Here is a 13,198-nt window from a genome sequence, read left to right as displayed (position 1 = left end):
AGCCTTACAGCAAGCTCAAGTCCACCAACGGCTCACAGCACAACTTCAGAGATGAGCAACACAGTACTGTAACCTTGGACTAACCTGCTCCACCCCTGCACCTCCTCTCCCACCCCTACCCCCACGTATGGCCTTTCTTTCACACCCAGCCCCTCCCAGCTCCCATCTTCTGGTCATCTGCTTTCCTTGTTTTAGCTGATCCACTTCCTCTTGCCATCCAGGCCCTTCCCTCAGCTGTTGTCCTTCCTTCTTTTTCCTTCTTCCTCTACCCTTCAGCTCCTTCCTGTTCAAGGACACAAACACATGCACACAGTTTTTCAGACAATTCAGCCTTTATTTTTGAAAATAATTCTGTAGCTTCAATTTTCTTCCATGAACTGAGGTCAGGCCAGAAGCAAACACACATACATCGCTCTCCAACCTGCCATCCTCACCGCAATCGGAGCAGACAGTGGAATGCCCGGTGGACAGGGGAGGGAGGCAAGAGCTATCTTTCCACCTCACCCTGAGAGGGCCACCTGAGGCCTCAACCTTCAGAGAGGGGCCTGTGTCCCAAACCCCATGGGAAAAAGGACACAAGGAGCTAATCTGTCTTCCAGAAAGCCAGCATGAAACCTCCTACTAAAACAGGAAAGGGGTCAATTTTTAGAAAGGCCAGGAATCCAGGAACAGAGTCTGTTTCTTTGAGGCAGGATGAGGGAGGCATGTCCCAGCACACCAAGGCTTTCTCCCTACCACATTCTCCGCTCCTCCCACCCCAACTTCTGTGGATAAGCTGAGGAGAAGTCTGGCTTTCCCCTTCCACTTCTCATCTTAGAATCACACACTGCTAAGCTGCAAGGAAAGAAGAGCAGAGAGGAGGTCAGGATTAGGAGAGGGGCAGAAGAGAAACAGGGGTGGGCAGCAGTAAACCCTGAAAGCCCAAGAGCTCCACCCAGACTCTGATGATGACACCCCTTTGGTTAGTCTCACTCTGGCCACAGGTAAGTCCCCTTTGCAAAGAACCCAACAACCCCTTCAACTGGGGGAAGGTGGGAATGGGGAGCAGATACAGGAGGTGAGCCCACACCCTGGCTAGAAGAGGCAGGACAAGAGAAAGAGAGCTGGTCAAGACAGCTAAAGCTGCCCACCTCAGCAGATGCTCTGAGAAAAACTGGAACGTGGGAGTCTGTGGCCCCAACATGCCCAAGTCTCTCCCTGCCACACAGCGGCTTCCTGCTAATACCACCCAACATACCCCCACCAAGGTTCCCCTGATTTGACCCCCTTGAGAACAGGAGAATAACCCTCATCTCATCCTCTGTGCTCTCGAATGCCATTCAAAAAAAGAAAAAGAAAAAGAAAGAAAAGGAATGTACCCAAAAGAGACACAGAGAAGACGATGCAGCCCAGGGGCTCGGTCTGTCTCAGCCCACCAAGCGGCGAGGAAGGAGCCCAGCAGGAGAAGGGCGGACAGGCGCAGCAGCTAATTCCAGCTCGGATCGTAGCCCTCCCAGGTCTGCGGGGGGGCCAGGTGAACACGGCGGCCCCGGAACAGGAAGCTGACGATGCCCCGGTAGCCGGCCCTGGGGACGCCAGACTTGAGGTCGTCCATGACACCCAAGGCTTTCGCAAAGGCCTTGAAGCTGTCCCTGCCGGTGTACTGCACACGCACCTCCCCCAGCTCGCTGCGCTCACTGGTCCTCACCTTCTCCACCTGCAGCAGGGGCGCCGCGTAGACGCGGGCCAGGAAAACTCTGTCGTAGGTCTCCTGTCGCAGGTAGGATAGGTCCAGCTGGGTGAAGGGCACGAAGTGCTGGTTCAGCTTGATGAACTTGAGATGCTGGTCGAAGAACTGCCCGTGGCTGACGCCCTTGCGGCCAAAGGTCATCGTTCTGGAGATCTCGGGGCGCACGCAGGCCCGGCCCTGCCGCTGCTCCGGCCGGCGCATCCAATCATCCCAGAAGGCCCGTGGCCACTTGGGCTCCAGCTCGGCCCAGAGCTCGGCCAGCAGCAGCCAGCCGAGGCCCGGGAAGAAGTCGGTGCGGTAGAGCAGCTCAGGCTTGCCGGCGTCCACCATCTGCTCCTTGCCGTTGTCGTTCCAGGCCGACACGCACCAGAGGGACGGGTCGGCGCGCAGCAGCGGGTAGGTGGCCTGGAAGTACTCGAAGAAGTCCGGGGCCACCTCCAGGTCGTCCTCCACCACCACGGCGGCCGCGAACTGGAAGATGCGGAACACCTGGCCCAGTGCCCAGCGGTAGTGGCGCGCGATCTTGTAGTAGCCCTGGAACTTGCGGTGGTCGGGGGGCACGGCGATGCTGCTCAGGTCCGGCTGCCGAATGTGCGTGACGGCGCTGCCGTACGAGGCGATGACTCGTGCAGTCTCTTCGTGCCCGCAGTCCTGGCTGACGATGATGGGGAAGAGCTCCGCCGACGGCCGGTAGTGCAGCAGCTTGTCCAGGCAGCGCCGCACTGTGCTGCGGTCACACGCGATGACCAGGATGGGGATCACGGCAGGCGCGGTGGACGCGGGCGGGCGCGGCGGCCCGGGCGGGGCGACCGAGGGCGCCCGCCACCGCCGGCTCCAGCGAGCATGGTGCTCACGGATCTGCTGCAGCAGCCCCCGCTGCCGCTCCAGCTCGGCCTCAGCGTCCTCGGCCAGGCGGATCACCTCACGTGTGAGGCCAGCTGGGTCCTCCTCGAGAGTGCTGTCCGAGGGCAGCCTGCCAGGCGCCGGGCGCGTCCAGAAGAAGAGCAGCAGCAGGGCGTTCCAGGCCACGAAGAGGACGGCACCCCACAGCACCAGCCCTGCGGACTGCTTCTTCAGCATCCTGGCCCCCGCAGGGGAGGCCGGCCGGGGTGGGGCCCGGGGCTGCCCGGGGCTCGCCTACTGCGGGGCTAGGAAGCAGCCATGCACCTGCGGAGAGGACACAGAAAACCAGCCTTCATCACAGAGGCACGAGGCGCGCTGGGTGAAGGGAGGCCGGGAGGCTGACCCAGAGCTCCCTCAGAAAAGCACTGCCTATGGGACAGGATACCATACTCCCACCACTCCGCAGTGAGTCCATGAGTCCTCAGAAAGCAATGTGGTGTGAAGGGGAAGTAGAGAGTGATGTTGCAGAGGAGGAAGCAAGAGAATCCTCCTTTTTTCCCTGCCATACCTGACACCCTTCTGTCTTATCTTCCATTCAGAGTTCAGGGGCAGGGCTGGACGTGAGACCACCTGTCCCCCACTGCTCAAAGATTACTGCTTTTTTTTTTTTTTAAAGATTTTATTTATTTATTTGTCAGAGAGAGAGAGCGAGTGAGAGCGAGCACAGGCAGACAGAGTGGAAGGCAGAGTCAGAGGGAGAAGCAGGCTCCCTGCGGAGCAAGGAGCCCGATGTGGGACTCGATCCCAGGACGCTGGGATCATGACCTGAGCCGAAGGCAGCTGCTTAACCAACTGAGCCACCCAGGCGTCCCTGCTTTTTTTTTTTTTTTTAAGGTTTTATTTATTCATTTGACAGAGATCACAAGTAGGCGGAGAGGCTGGCAGAGAGAGAGGAAGGGAAGCAGGCTCTCTGCTAAGCAGAGAGCCTGATGCAAGGCTCGATCCCAGAACCCTGGGATCATGACCTGAGCCAAAGGCAGAGGCTTTAACCCACTGAGCCACCCAGGCGCCCCAGATTACTGCTTTTAAAACTCTAATGTCAGCGGCACCTGGGTGGCTTAGTCAGTTGAGTGATGACCCTTGCTCTCAGCTCTGGTCAAGATCTCAGGGTCCTGAGACAGAGCACACAGGGGCTCTGGGCTCAGCCGGGAGTCTGCTACAGTTTCTCTCCCTCTGCCAGCTCACAAGACCATGTTTTTTTCCTCTCTCTCAAATAAATAAATAAATAAAACTTTTAAAAAATAAAAATAAAAACTCTAATATTGCACCTTTAAGATAAAGCCAGACCTTACCCAGTAAGGAAGCACTGGGGGCATTCTCACAAGGGTCAGGGGCAAAGCCAAGCTGCCCACCATCCATATGACTATTTAACCTTCAGTTGCAGGGATCAGCCAATGTGAATGGACTACAGAAGACAAAGGCAGAAGTTGCAAAGGAAGCAAGACTATCTTTATTTGTTGATACTATAAGAATATGCGTGGGAAACTCTAAGAGAATTAATGATAAAACAAATCCAGACAACTGAGGAATTGAGCAAAGTAGCAGGATATAAAAAGTAACCTCCACAAATCAATAGCCTTCATATCCACAAATAATAAACTCATTACAAGTCACAATGGCTGAGAAGACCCTATTTACAGCAGCCATAAAAATGATAAGCTATGTAAGAACAAACTTAACAAGAAATATTCAAAACCTCTATGAAAAAGACTATGGTTCTTGAAAGACACAAAAGAGGACTTACATATCCTTGTTCTTAGGACATTTCTGCATCCTCAGAAATCTCAATAAAAATACGGTTTTTGGGAGCCAAAGTGACACTAATGGGCACTGGGTGTTACATGCAATTAATGAATCCTGAACATTATATCAAGAATCAATGATGTAGCCATATGTTGGCTACCTGAAATTAAATTTTTTAAAAAATGAAAAAAATAAACATACAAGATCATCTAGGAAAATAATTAAGATGTGAAAGAGGGACTAGCCCTACCATCCACTAAAGTACTACATATTACAAATCTTCTATAAATAAAACTATGTGATATTAGTACACAAATAAACCAATCATCCAAAGGAATATAATTTCAACTACAGAAAATAGACACAAATTCACGTAGAAATCTGATAATATGATACAGGTGATATTTAAAATTACTAGGACAAAAAAATGGTTTTACTAGTTGTTATAACAACTATATAGCTATTTGGAAAGACAAAATTAGAGCTGTACAGAAGAATAACTTCCAAGTGGATTAGAGAACTAAATAGAATAAATATAACTATGTAACTGCTAGAAGAAAATATGGGTCAATTCCTCTATAACCTGGGTACAGAGAAAGGCTTTCTAAGTTTGATTCAAAATCGAGAGGGAGTAATAAGTAAAAACACTTTTGCATGATATAAACACCATTAGCCAAGTTAAAAGACAAACTGGAGAGAATATTTGTAATAAACATACAAATAAAAAGCCAATACAATGAACTTTTAAACTGAGGGGATAAAAAGCCAAAACACAAAAAGACACTGAAATGGTCCTTAGACATATTAAAAGATAATCAATTTCACTTAAAATAAGAAAAATGCAAACTGAACTATACTAAGATAAAATTTTCTCACTCATCAGATGCAAAAGTTCAAACAGTTGTCCTCTTAAGAGTGTCAAATGAAAAGCAGAAGTTCTTAATTTTAATGATATTCAATTATCAAGGGTTTCATCTTTTATGGATCATGCTTTTCACACTGTATCTAAGGAATCTTTGCCAAAATCACACATATCTTTCCCCTTTCAGGTTTTACATTTAGGTTTATAGTTCATTTTGAGTTAATTTTTGTATATGGTGTAAGGTATGAAACTAATGTCCTTTTACAGCAGTTTGGTAGTTTGTCAAATGCTAAACAGAGAGTTACCAAGTCCACTCTTAGACATATACTGAAGAGGAATAAAAACATACGTCCATGCAAAACTATCTGGAATGTTTATCACAGCTTTATTCAAAAATCACCACAAACTGGGAAAAACCCAATGCCCGTCCACAGAGGAATATGGATAAACAAATTGGGCTTACCTATAAAGCGGAGTAATACTCAACGGCATAAACTACTGATATAACACATGGGTGAATCTCAAAATAATCTAGTGATATGTGAAAGATGGAAAGAAGAGCACATACACTGATTCCACATACATAAATCTCCAGAAAATACAATGTAACCTAGAGTGACAGAATGCAGAGTGGTTGCCTAGGCATGGAGGCGGTAAGGACAGTGAGGGGAGGTATTACAAAGGGACAGTTGGAAAGTGCTATTATCTTGACTGGGGTAACAGCTTCATGGGTGTATATATACTTACAGACTTATAATACTGTACATTTTAAATATGTGCCCTTTATGTCAATTGTACCTCAATAAAACTTTTTATTTAAAAAATGACATTATTTGGTCAAATTACAAAACTGAAATGTAGATAGTCAATTAAGTACCAATGCGGACTGACAAATAACCATACTGTGCTTATGGAAAATAAAATCCCAATTCTTAGCTAATTCAGACTGAAGTAATTAGGAGTAAAGAACCATGAAAGATGCAACTTCTCAAAAGGCTCAGAAAAAAAAGTATCATGTATACAGAGAGAGAGCAAATGTGGCAAAATGCTAATAGGTGAATCTGAGTAATGGAATGAGTTTCCTTACACCATTCTAATTCTTGATCTTTTTTGCAAATTGAAATTTCCAAGTAAAGTTTCTTAAAATCAACATGGGAATGTCGTCCACAGTTTTGACTAACTTTGTCCAATATAGCCCCAGTTAGGCACATCAGTAGGGGTAACTGAAGCAATCCATTTGTCCTGAACTCCTTAAACACCCATGGCACATACCTGCTGTCCGCCAAGCTCTGGGAAGGGACTGGGACACACATCTTACAAGAAAAAGGCATGGTCCTACCAGCCCTCTTACCCAACTAGAACCCACTACTTGAAAGATCTACCATACCATCCAGTTTCCAGACAGCTGACATTATTGACAATGCAACTCTCTCCCTGGCCCTTCTACTTCTGGTCCCACTTTTCACACCCTAAAGCTTCAGGTATGTGCCCTCTTGTGCCCACTGCTCTGCCAGTTACCCTCTGCCTCACCGCCACCAAAATCTCAGGTTCCAGATCTCATATCTGCACTTCCGGGCTCTTGGGCAGGCAGATCCAGGGTCAAAAGATCAAAGTGTTGATCCAGAAGGATCTCTAGAGGAACCTGGATTCGGTCTCCCTCCTGGGGAGACTCCTCCAGCCTCTGCTAGCAGCACCACCACCTATCTTCCTTTGAGAAACCATCCACCCCGACAACTCCACAGCACCAGTCTTCCTCAGAAAACTCAAGTCCATTTCCACTTTACTGTGTCATTAAATTCCCGTGTTATCAATGCTCATACACAAATCAGAGTTTCCTAGGAGAGAGAGAGAATAGATTTGCAGTTTCTTTCTCACTCTGCCTCAGGATATGGTCGTTGATAACCATTCCCTCTAATCTCCTCCTCAGGATTTCTTATCTCCCAAATTCCTGCCTCCTAACTGACTGGGCAGGAAAAGTCTTGAGATAAAGGGATGGCAGAAGGACAAAAGAGACTGACCCCCATATCCTAAGCTACTTCAAGGCTGGAGAAGCAGACCTGTCTCTGACTTACTGATGAACCATCTCAGACCAGGAAGCTCTTCAGACTGGTGGCAAAACCCAGGGGACCACATCCTCTCTGCCCTGCAGATGACATGTAAAAGCCTTCACTCTCCTCCAGATATTAGAACTAGGTGGCCCACATCTACTTCCAGAAGCCCTGAAGCAGGCCCCCCACTCTCCCATGCACCCATCCTTCTAAGCCATGCAGTTCAGAGCACTCTTGTCAGTCTCTCAGAGGACTGGACTCCAAGCAGGTCTGTAACCATCAGGCATGGCCGGATGGCCCAAAGGAAACAGCTGTCCCAGTCCAGCCCAGGCCTCTACCTTAACGCTCAGGCCCTCATTCTCCAGACCATGACCACTTTTTGCTAAACTGTGTCACTGAACTTGCTCTTCTTTCTGCAGAGAACACAACATGTCTATTCCCAAGCCCCACTGCTTCCCTACACAGACTCATCCAGAGTCCCAGTGCCATTTCCCACTGCTGCCTCACACACTCTCTGGGACAGGATCCTCCTTTCTAAATGGAAGTTAATGAACGGTGTGTGTGTACACAAGCACCTGTGCTCTCCAGCGGATGGCTGTGTCTGAGGGATGATGAAGCCCCAAAGGCCAGTCAAGCCTTTGGCCGGCAAGCCAACCAGTTCATTGAGGACGTGCGGCTCTCGTTCCTACCGTCAGGATTAACAAGGGCAAGCCAAACAAATGCTTGGCACCATCCCACATTTTTTCACATCTCTGAAAACTCAATCTTCTCACCTCTAAGACAGAAATCATAATAGAATACATCACTGGACTGCTAAAAAGCCTGGGTGAGATATCTACATCAGGTGTTCAGAATAGTGCCCATCTGTGACATAGATGCTAGCCAGTCCTTCCTCTGTCCCCTCTCTAGCTGGCTCTCTATGCTCCACTCTACTAGATCCTTCTGGGCTACAAACACCTGAGCCTGCCTCAAGGCCTTCGCATGAGCCTGTATGCCGGGTGTCTTCTTCCCTCCCTCCTTCACTTGGTGTGCCCTCATGTCTCTGCCAGGGAAGAAGTCAGACAATGTGAAGTCTACCTCCCCTTCACCATCACTGACATCAGTGCAACTTCTTGCTCAAGATCTTTTAAATCCCCAGGGCTACAAGCTATTCAAGGACGGGGACCAGCTCCCCCAGTGCATCCAAGCTGTTGTGCTAGGATCCTTGACTTGAGATTTGCTAATGACCTAAAAAGTGACTTCTGTATGGATGCCACTCACCCACAATCCCTTACCTACAATCCCCAAGCCCAGAAAGCACTGACAAAGAGAAGTTTCCTTCACTCATATGGCAGTAAAACCTTGGGTGAAATCTGATGTGATCTAATATAAGGCTATTTATAGTATTTATTATCCATTTAGTGTGACTATATATTTGCCACAGAAGTCAAGATGCTGGATTATGGTGTGGTTCCACACTTTACACTACATCATAAATGCACCAGATTATCTTTTTAAAATCCAAAATAATTTTAAATTCTGAAACATATCCAGCTCCAAGCATTTCACAATTCTGAAAATCGAAGAGACAGTTACTCATTCATGCCAGTCCCTTGAACTCTCTTTGCTTATGCCATACTGCTTTAAGCCTGAACTTCTGATGTATGTAGCTCATGTACCTATCGCTATCCCTCTAAGCAACCTTCCCAACAACAACAAAGCACCCTTCTTTCTTAAAATGCACAGCTGGTCACACCACCAGTCTGCCGTAAAAAACCATCAGGGGCTAGCTACCACTGCCTACAGGATAAAACTCAACTTCATCATGACACACAAGGCCTTCAGAAGAAATTAATTCAAATATCCTTTTTCAAGCTCACCTCCAACCACTAGCCTCTGAACCCCATTCTCTGGTGTCAGCAAGCTACTTGTTTCCCCTAATGAGTACACTTACTTACATGCTGCAGTCTTTGCTCTGGCTGTTCCTTCATCCCAAAACATCACCTGTGGACCCACACTGTGGGCACCTGCAAATCCTTTACAGCCCAGGTCAGCAAATCCTTCCACAGCACCACTGCCAGAGCTAGGCCTTCCCGCAACTACCCTCAAGCCACTCTCTCCCCTCCTCCTGTTTCTCCCCTCCACAGTGTAACAGAATCTGTGGCTGTGCTTATGTGGTTCTCACCTTATTCCTTAGGGGAAAAGCTCTATGACCCTTAACCCTATTACAGTGCTTGACGCACATTACGGAGTCCAAGTGGCTAGCTGGCAGACTGCTTGCATTATTAGCTAAATCGGGGAGAAAGAAGACCAAACCAGCAGCATGACAGTGCTTTTCCAAAGAAGATCATCACACATCCCATCCCACATGCTCTTCTTACAAGAACGTAATGCCATTTCTCCCACTAGAGGTGGGGGATGCGAGGTCTGTGTTCCCTCTTTGATCTGTGGCTACGGAGGAAGTGACCATGCATGAATTGCAAAACCTGTCCACAAAAGGCAATGCAATTTCCACCTGTTGCTCCAGAGATGCATGCTCTTTGACTGCAGCCACAGAGGCTGGAAGCCCAAGCCACATGAACAGGACACCTGCAGGTGTTCCAGCTCACGACCCTTAGCTCACAAGCTAAAGTTCTAGCCAACAGCAAGCACCAACCACTAGACATGGGAGGAGGGCTTTTGGATGATCCCAGCCCTGGCCACACTGGACTGCAACCGCAGGAATGACCATGAGGAAGAACCACAAGCTAAGATAGGAATAAAATGCTTCTGCTGTTTCAGACCGTTAGGTTTTGAGGTGATGTGTGATAGAGCAGTAAGTACCTGAAATAACGAGTAGGACAGAATCTAAGCACAGCACGTGCTCCTCCTGTCCTCCGGCTCAGAGCCCCAAGTCCAAAATCTGAGGGTTTGCCTCTACTGCTATTCCCTTCCTCATCAACAGCTATTATTGAACAATAAAAACATTTAATGTTCAACAGCAATCATTTACTCTCTCTCACAGTTTCAACAGGTCAGGAATTTGGACTGTGGGGCAGAGGGGAATGACCTGCTTCTGCTCCATGATGTCTGGGACCTCAGCTGAAGGCTGGAACGCTGGGGATGGGTGGAGGGGAACTCTCCCTCAAAGGCATATTCAGGCACATGTCTGCAGGTTGATGTTAGCATGGTTAGATGAAGTTCTGGCTGCAACGCCCTGCACGTAGCCTCTTCACATGGCCTGGGTTTCCTTTGAACTTGACGGCTGGATTCCGAAGATGAGTGTCCCGAGAAAAAGAGTAAGCCAGGTGAAACTGTATCCTTTTTATAATCCAGCCTGGGATCACTTCCGTATTTTACTCATAAGTCAGAGGAATCATAAGTGTCTGCCCACACTCAAAGGGAGAAAAACCACAGATCCCACCACTCCTGGGGGGAGAACAATGTGCAATTGTAACAAAAAGTGGAATGGGATATTTATGGAGTGACCATTTGGGGAAAATATAATCTGCCACACCTTCCTTTACTAAAATAGAACGATAGTCCTTAACCCTGACATAAGCTCCTGATGTTCTGCAATTAATGACATTTGCCTGCAAGTCGCAGATTCAAACCTAGTTGTGATTTGCTAGTCTTTACACTCCTTTAGGGAAGTGACACAGCTGATCCACACCACCAAGTACAAAGACATCAGCACTGTGGTGGAAGATGAAGAGTGAGCATTTTTAGTGTGAACCCTCAGCAAAACCCAGGAAGCTCTGAGGAGGTCCCACCAACTCCTGTGGGTCTCAGTTTCTTCCCCTGAAGGACTACCTAGAAGCTGTGATCCCTTTCCACCACCCTGATTCCATGGTATTCTGCAGCCAGCTCCCCCCTCTCCGGCAAAACTATTTTTTACACAGTAAGAGAACACCAAATAGTTGACTTCCCTTCATGAGCAATAATGGAGAAGTCATACTTAGCTTCAAAAAGTATGGGAGTTAAAGTAATATTGACAGGCTTTCCCTTCTACCTTTGTCTTACCAGGTTAAAATGCACTGCCTAAAAAACCTAAAGCACAGAATACACCTCAGATAATGGAGACCTAACTGAATTACTTTCTCGTTCATTATTGGACCTCTGCTAGACTCCTGAATCAAGTATCAGTCTCCATACTTTCACAAGGACGGAAGAAATGAAAAGGAGTCAGGGAAAATACACTAAATAATTCAAGAGCTTACAGAGTAAGACCTAGGAGGAAGGCACGCAGGTTATTCATCCTGAAAAAGAAGAGACTAAGAGGAAGCATGATGTTAGTGCAGCAAAAAGCCTGAAGGCCTGGGAAACCAGGTAACCTTGGGCAAGTCCCCTGACCCACTTGTGCCTTGGTTCACTTATTTGAACAAAAAAATAATCGATTTGGATCTTCCGCAGGTTCCCTGGTTTCTGATGATGAAAAGGACAGCGACTACTTCCCCAATGTCCCAAACAGGAAGTGAGCTCAAGGTGTCACATATGGCACCGAGGTTAACCATGACTACAGTGCAGTCTGACTCTGACAACAGGACACAGGCAGGAATCCAGAAGAGCTCAACAGTCTCCCGCAATGGGGTCAGATGGGGGTGATTCACCATGGGAGGCAGACTGGGGGGATGTGAGCGTCTAGGAGAAAAGGCTCCGAGGTCTGAAAACTGTGACAAACGACAGAAAACAAAGCTGGTCCCTCAGCCAGCGATGACCTAAAGCAAAGAGTCATTAAACAGGCCTCAGGGGCAAGGGTTGACCGAGGTGGAGCCTCTCACCCTGGGTTCAACGGGTCAGTCCGAAAGCGGATCAGCGGGCCACACAGCCCCCCCACCCCGCTCCGGCTTCTGAGATGGGGCCCCGCACGGGTCCGGGACCCCGACCCCATACGCGCTGGCTAACAGGTGGTGAAAGTTTTCTTTCCCGTCTACATATTTTTCACATGGAGTCACTCCTCCTCGCGGCTGAGGAGGAGGAACCCCAGTAGCCCGTGGAAGGACGCTGGGATGGGTCTGGGGAAAGGCCACCTCCCCTCCCCGCTCCCCGCCTCCCCGGCCCCGCACCCACGGACGCCCCGCCAGCGCGTTTCACAACCGCCTCCCGCCCGCGGAGCCCGGCCGCGCTCTCCAGCAGCTGGAGGCCCGGGGTTCTGAAAACCGAGCGCGGAGTTCTCCTTCCCGGCTCGCGAGCGCCGCGCGGCCAAACCCGCGCCAGGCCGAGCCCTTCCCGCCGGGGCCGCCCGGGGCCGCGAAGCGCTCAGACAGCCGCCGCCTCCCGCGCCGGGACCCGAGCCTCGGAGCGCCCTCTCCGCTCCGCGGGGCCTCCTTCAGCCCGACCCCCGTCCCCTCCCCAGGGCCGGCCACCCAGCCGACGGACGCCGGCGCTCTGGGCCCTACTCACCAGGTCCTCCCCACCTCCCGGCCCCGAAAGCGGCCGCCCCGGGGCGCGTTGCCCGCGCTCGCGCGGATGCCGGCGCCCCGCTCCCAGCCGGCCCTTCCTACTCGCGCCGGGCCGGCCCGCCAGCCGAGCAACGTGGCCCTTCCCCAGCGAGGGCGGGGCGGGGCGGGGAGGGCCGAGGGGCGGGGCCGGCCGCCCTCGCCAGGGCCCCTGCGTCCCGGGCCCGCCCCTCGGCCCGACTGGGCCAACCCCGCCGGCCGGGCGTCCCAAGTTTCCGGGATTCGGAACTTCGGGACGCGCGGTGCTGAAGCGCCTACACAGTGCCCTTCCTGGCTCACGATCCCGACCCCACTCGCACACTCAACCCGTCCCGAGGAGTCTTTGGGAGCCTCGTCGCCCCCAGCCCCAGCGCCTGGAGCCCACAGAGGGGATGGGGTCAGTCCGGCCTCAGGTAGGCCTGGCAGCCGGACGGTGCGTCCACCAAAGTCCACCAAATCCAAGGCCGACGTCGTGCGGACAGCGCTCATCAACCCGCTAAAGTCTAGCTTCCGGGGG

The 13,198-nt window shown here is 50.2% G+C and overlaps 1 protein-coding gene across 2 annotated transcripts in view; it reads right to left on the bottom strand.

The window, feature by feature from the left end:
• Positions 1 to 313: 313 nt before the first annotated feature.
• Positions 314 to 13,198, bottom strand: part of MGAT1 (alpha-1,3-mannosyl-glycoprotein 2-beta-N-acetylglucosaminyltransferase) — a 17,470-nt gene continuing 4,585 nt past the window's right edge. The window contains exons 1-2 of one of the 2 annotated variants that reach the window (XM_059416239.1): positions 12,647 to 12,755; positions 314 to 2,896 (exon numbers count right to left, since the gene is read on the bottom strand). In XM_059416239.1, the coding sequence (XP_059272222.1) occupies positions 1,466 to 2,809 (1,344 nt within the window). In that variant the 5' untranslated portion in view covers positions 2,810 to 2,896; positions 12,647 to 12,755 and the 3' untranslated portion in view covers positions 314 to 1,465. Of the gene's footprint in view, positions 2,897 to 12,646; positions 12,756 to 13,198 lie in introns of those variants that run through there. The other variant, XM_059416240.1, reaches the window with a different exon arrangement.

The sequence above is a fragment of the Mustela nigripes genome, chromosome 12 (genome assembly GCF_022355385.1).
Source record: "Mustela nigripes isolate SB6536 chromosome 12, MUSNIG.SB6536, whole genome shotgun sequence".
Taxonomy (NCBI): Eukaryota; Metazoa; Chordata; class Mammalia; order Carnivora; family Mustelidae; genus Mustela; species Mustela nigripes.
Note: the sequence above shows the minus strand (reverse complement) of the source record. Positions and strands in the feature narration are given on the sequence as shown.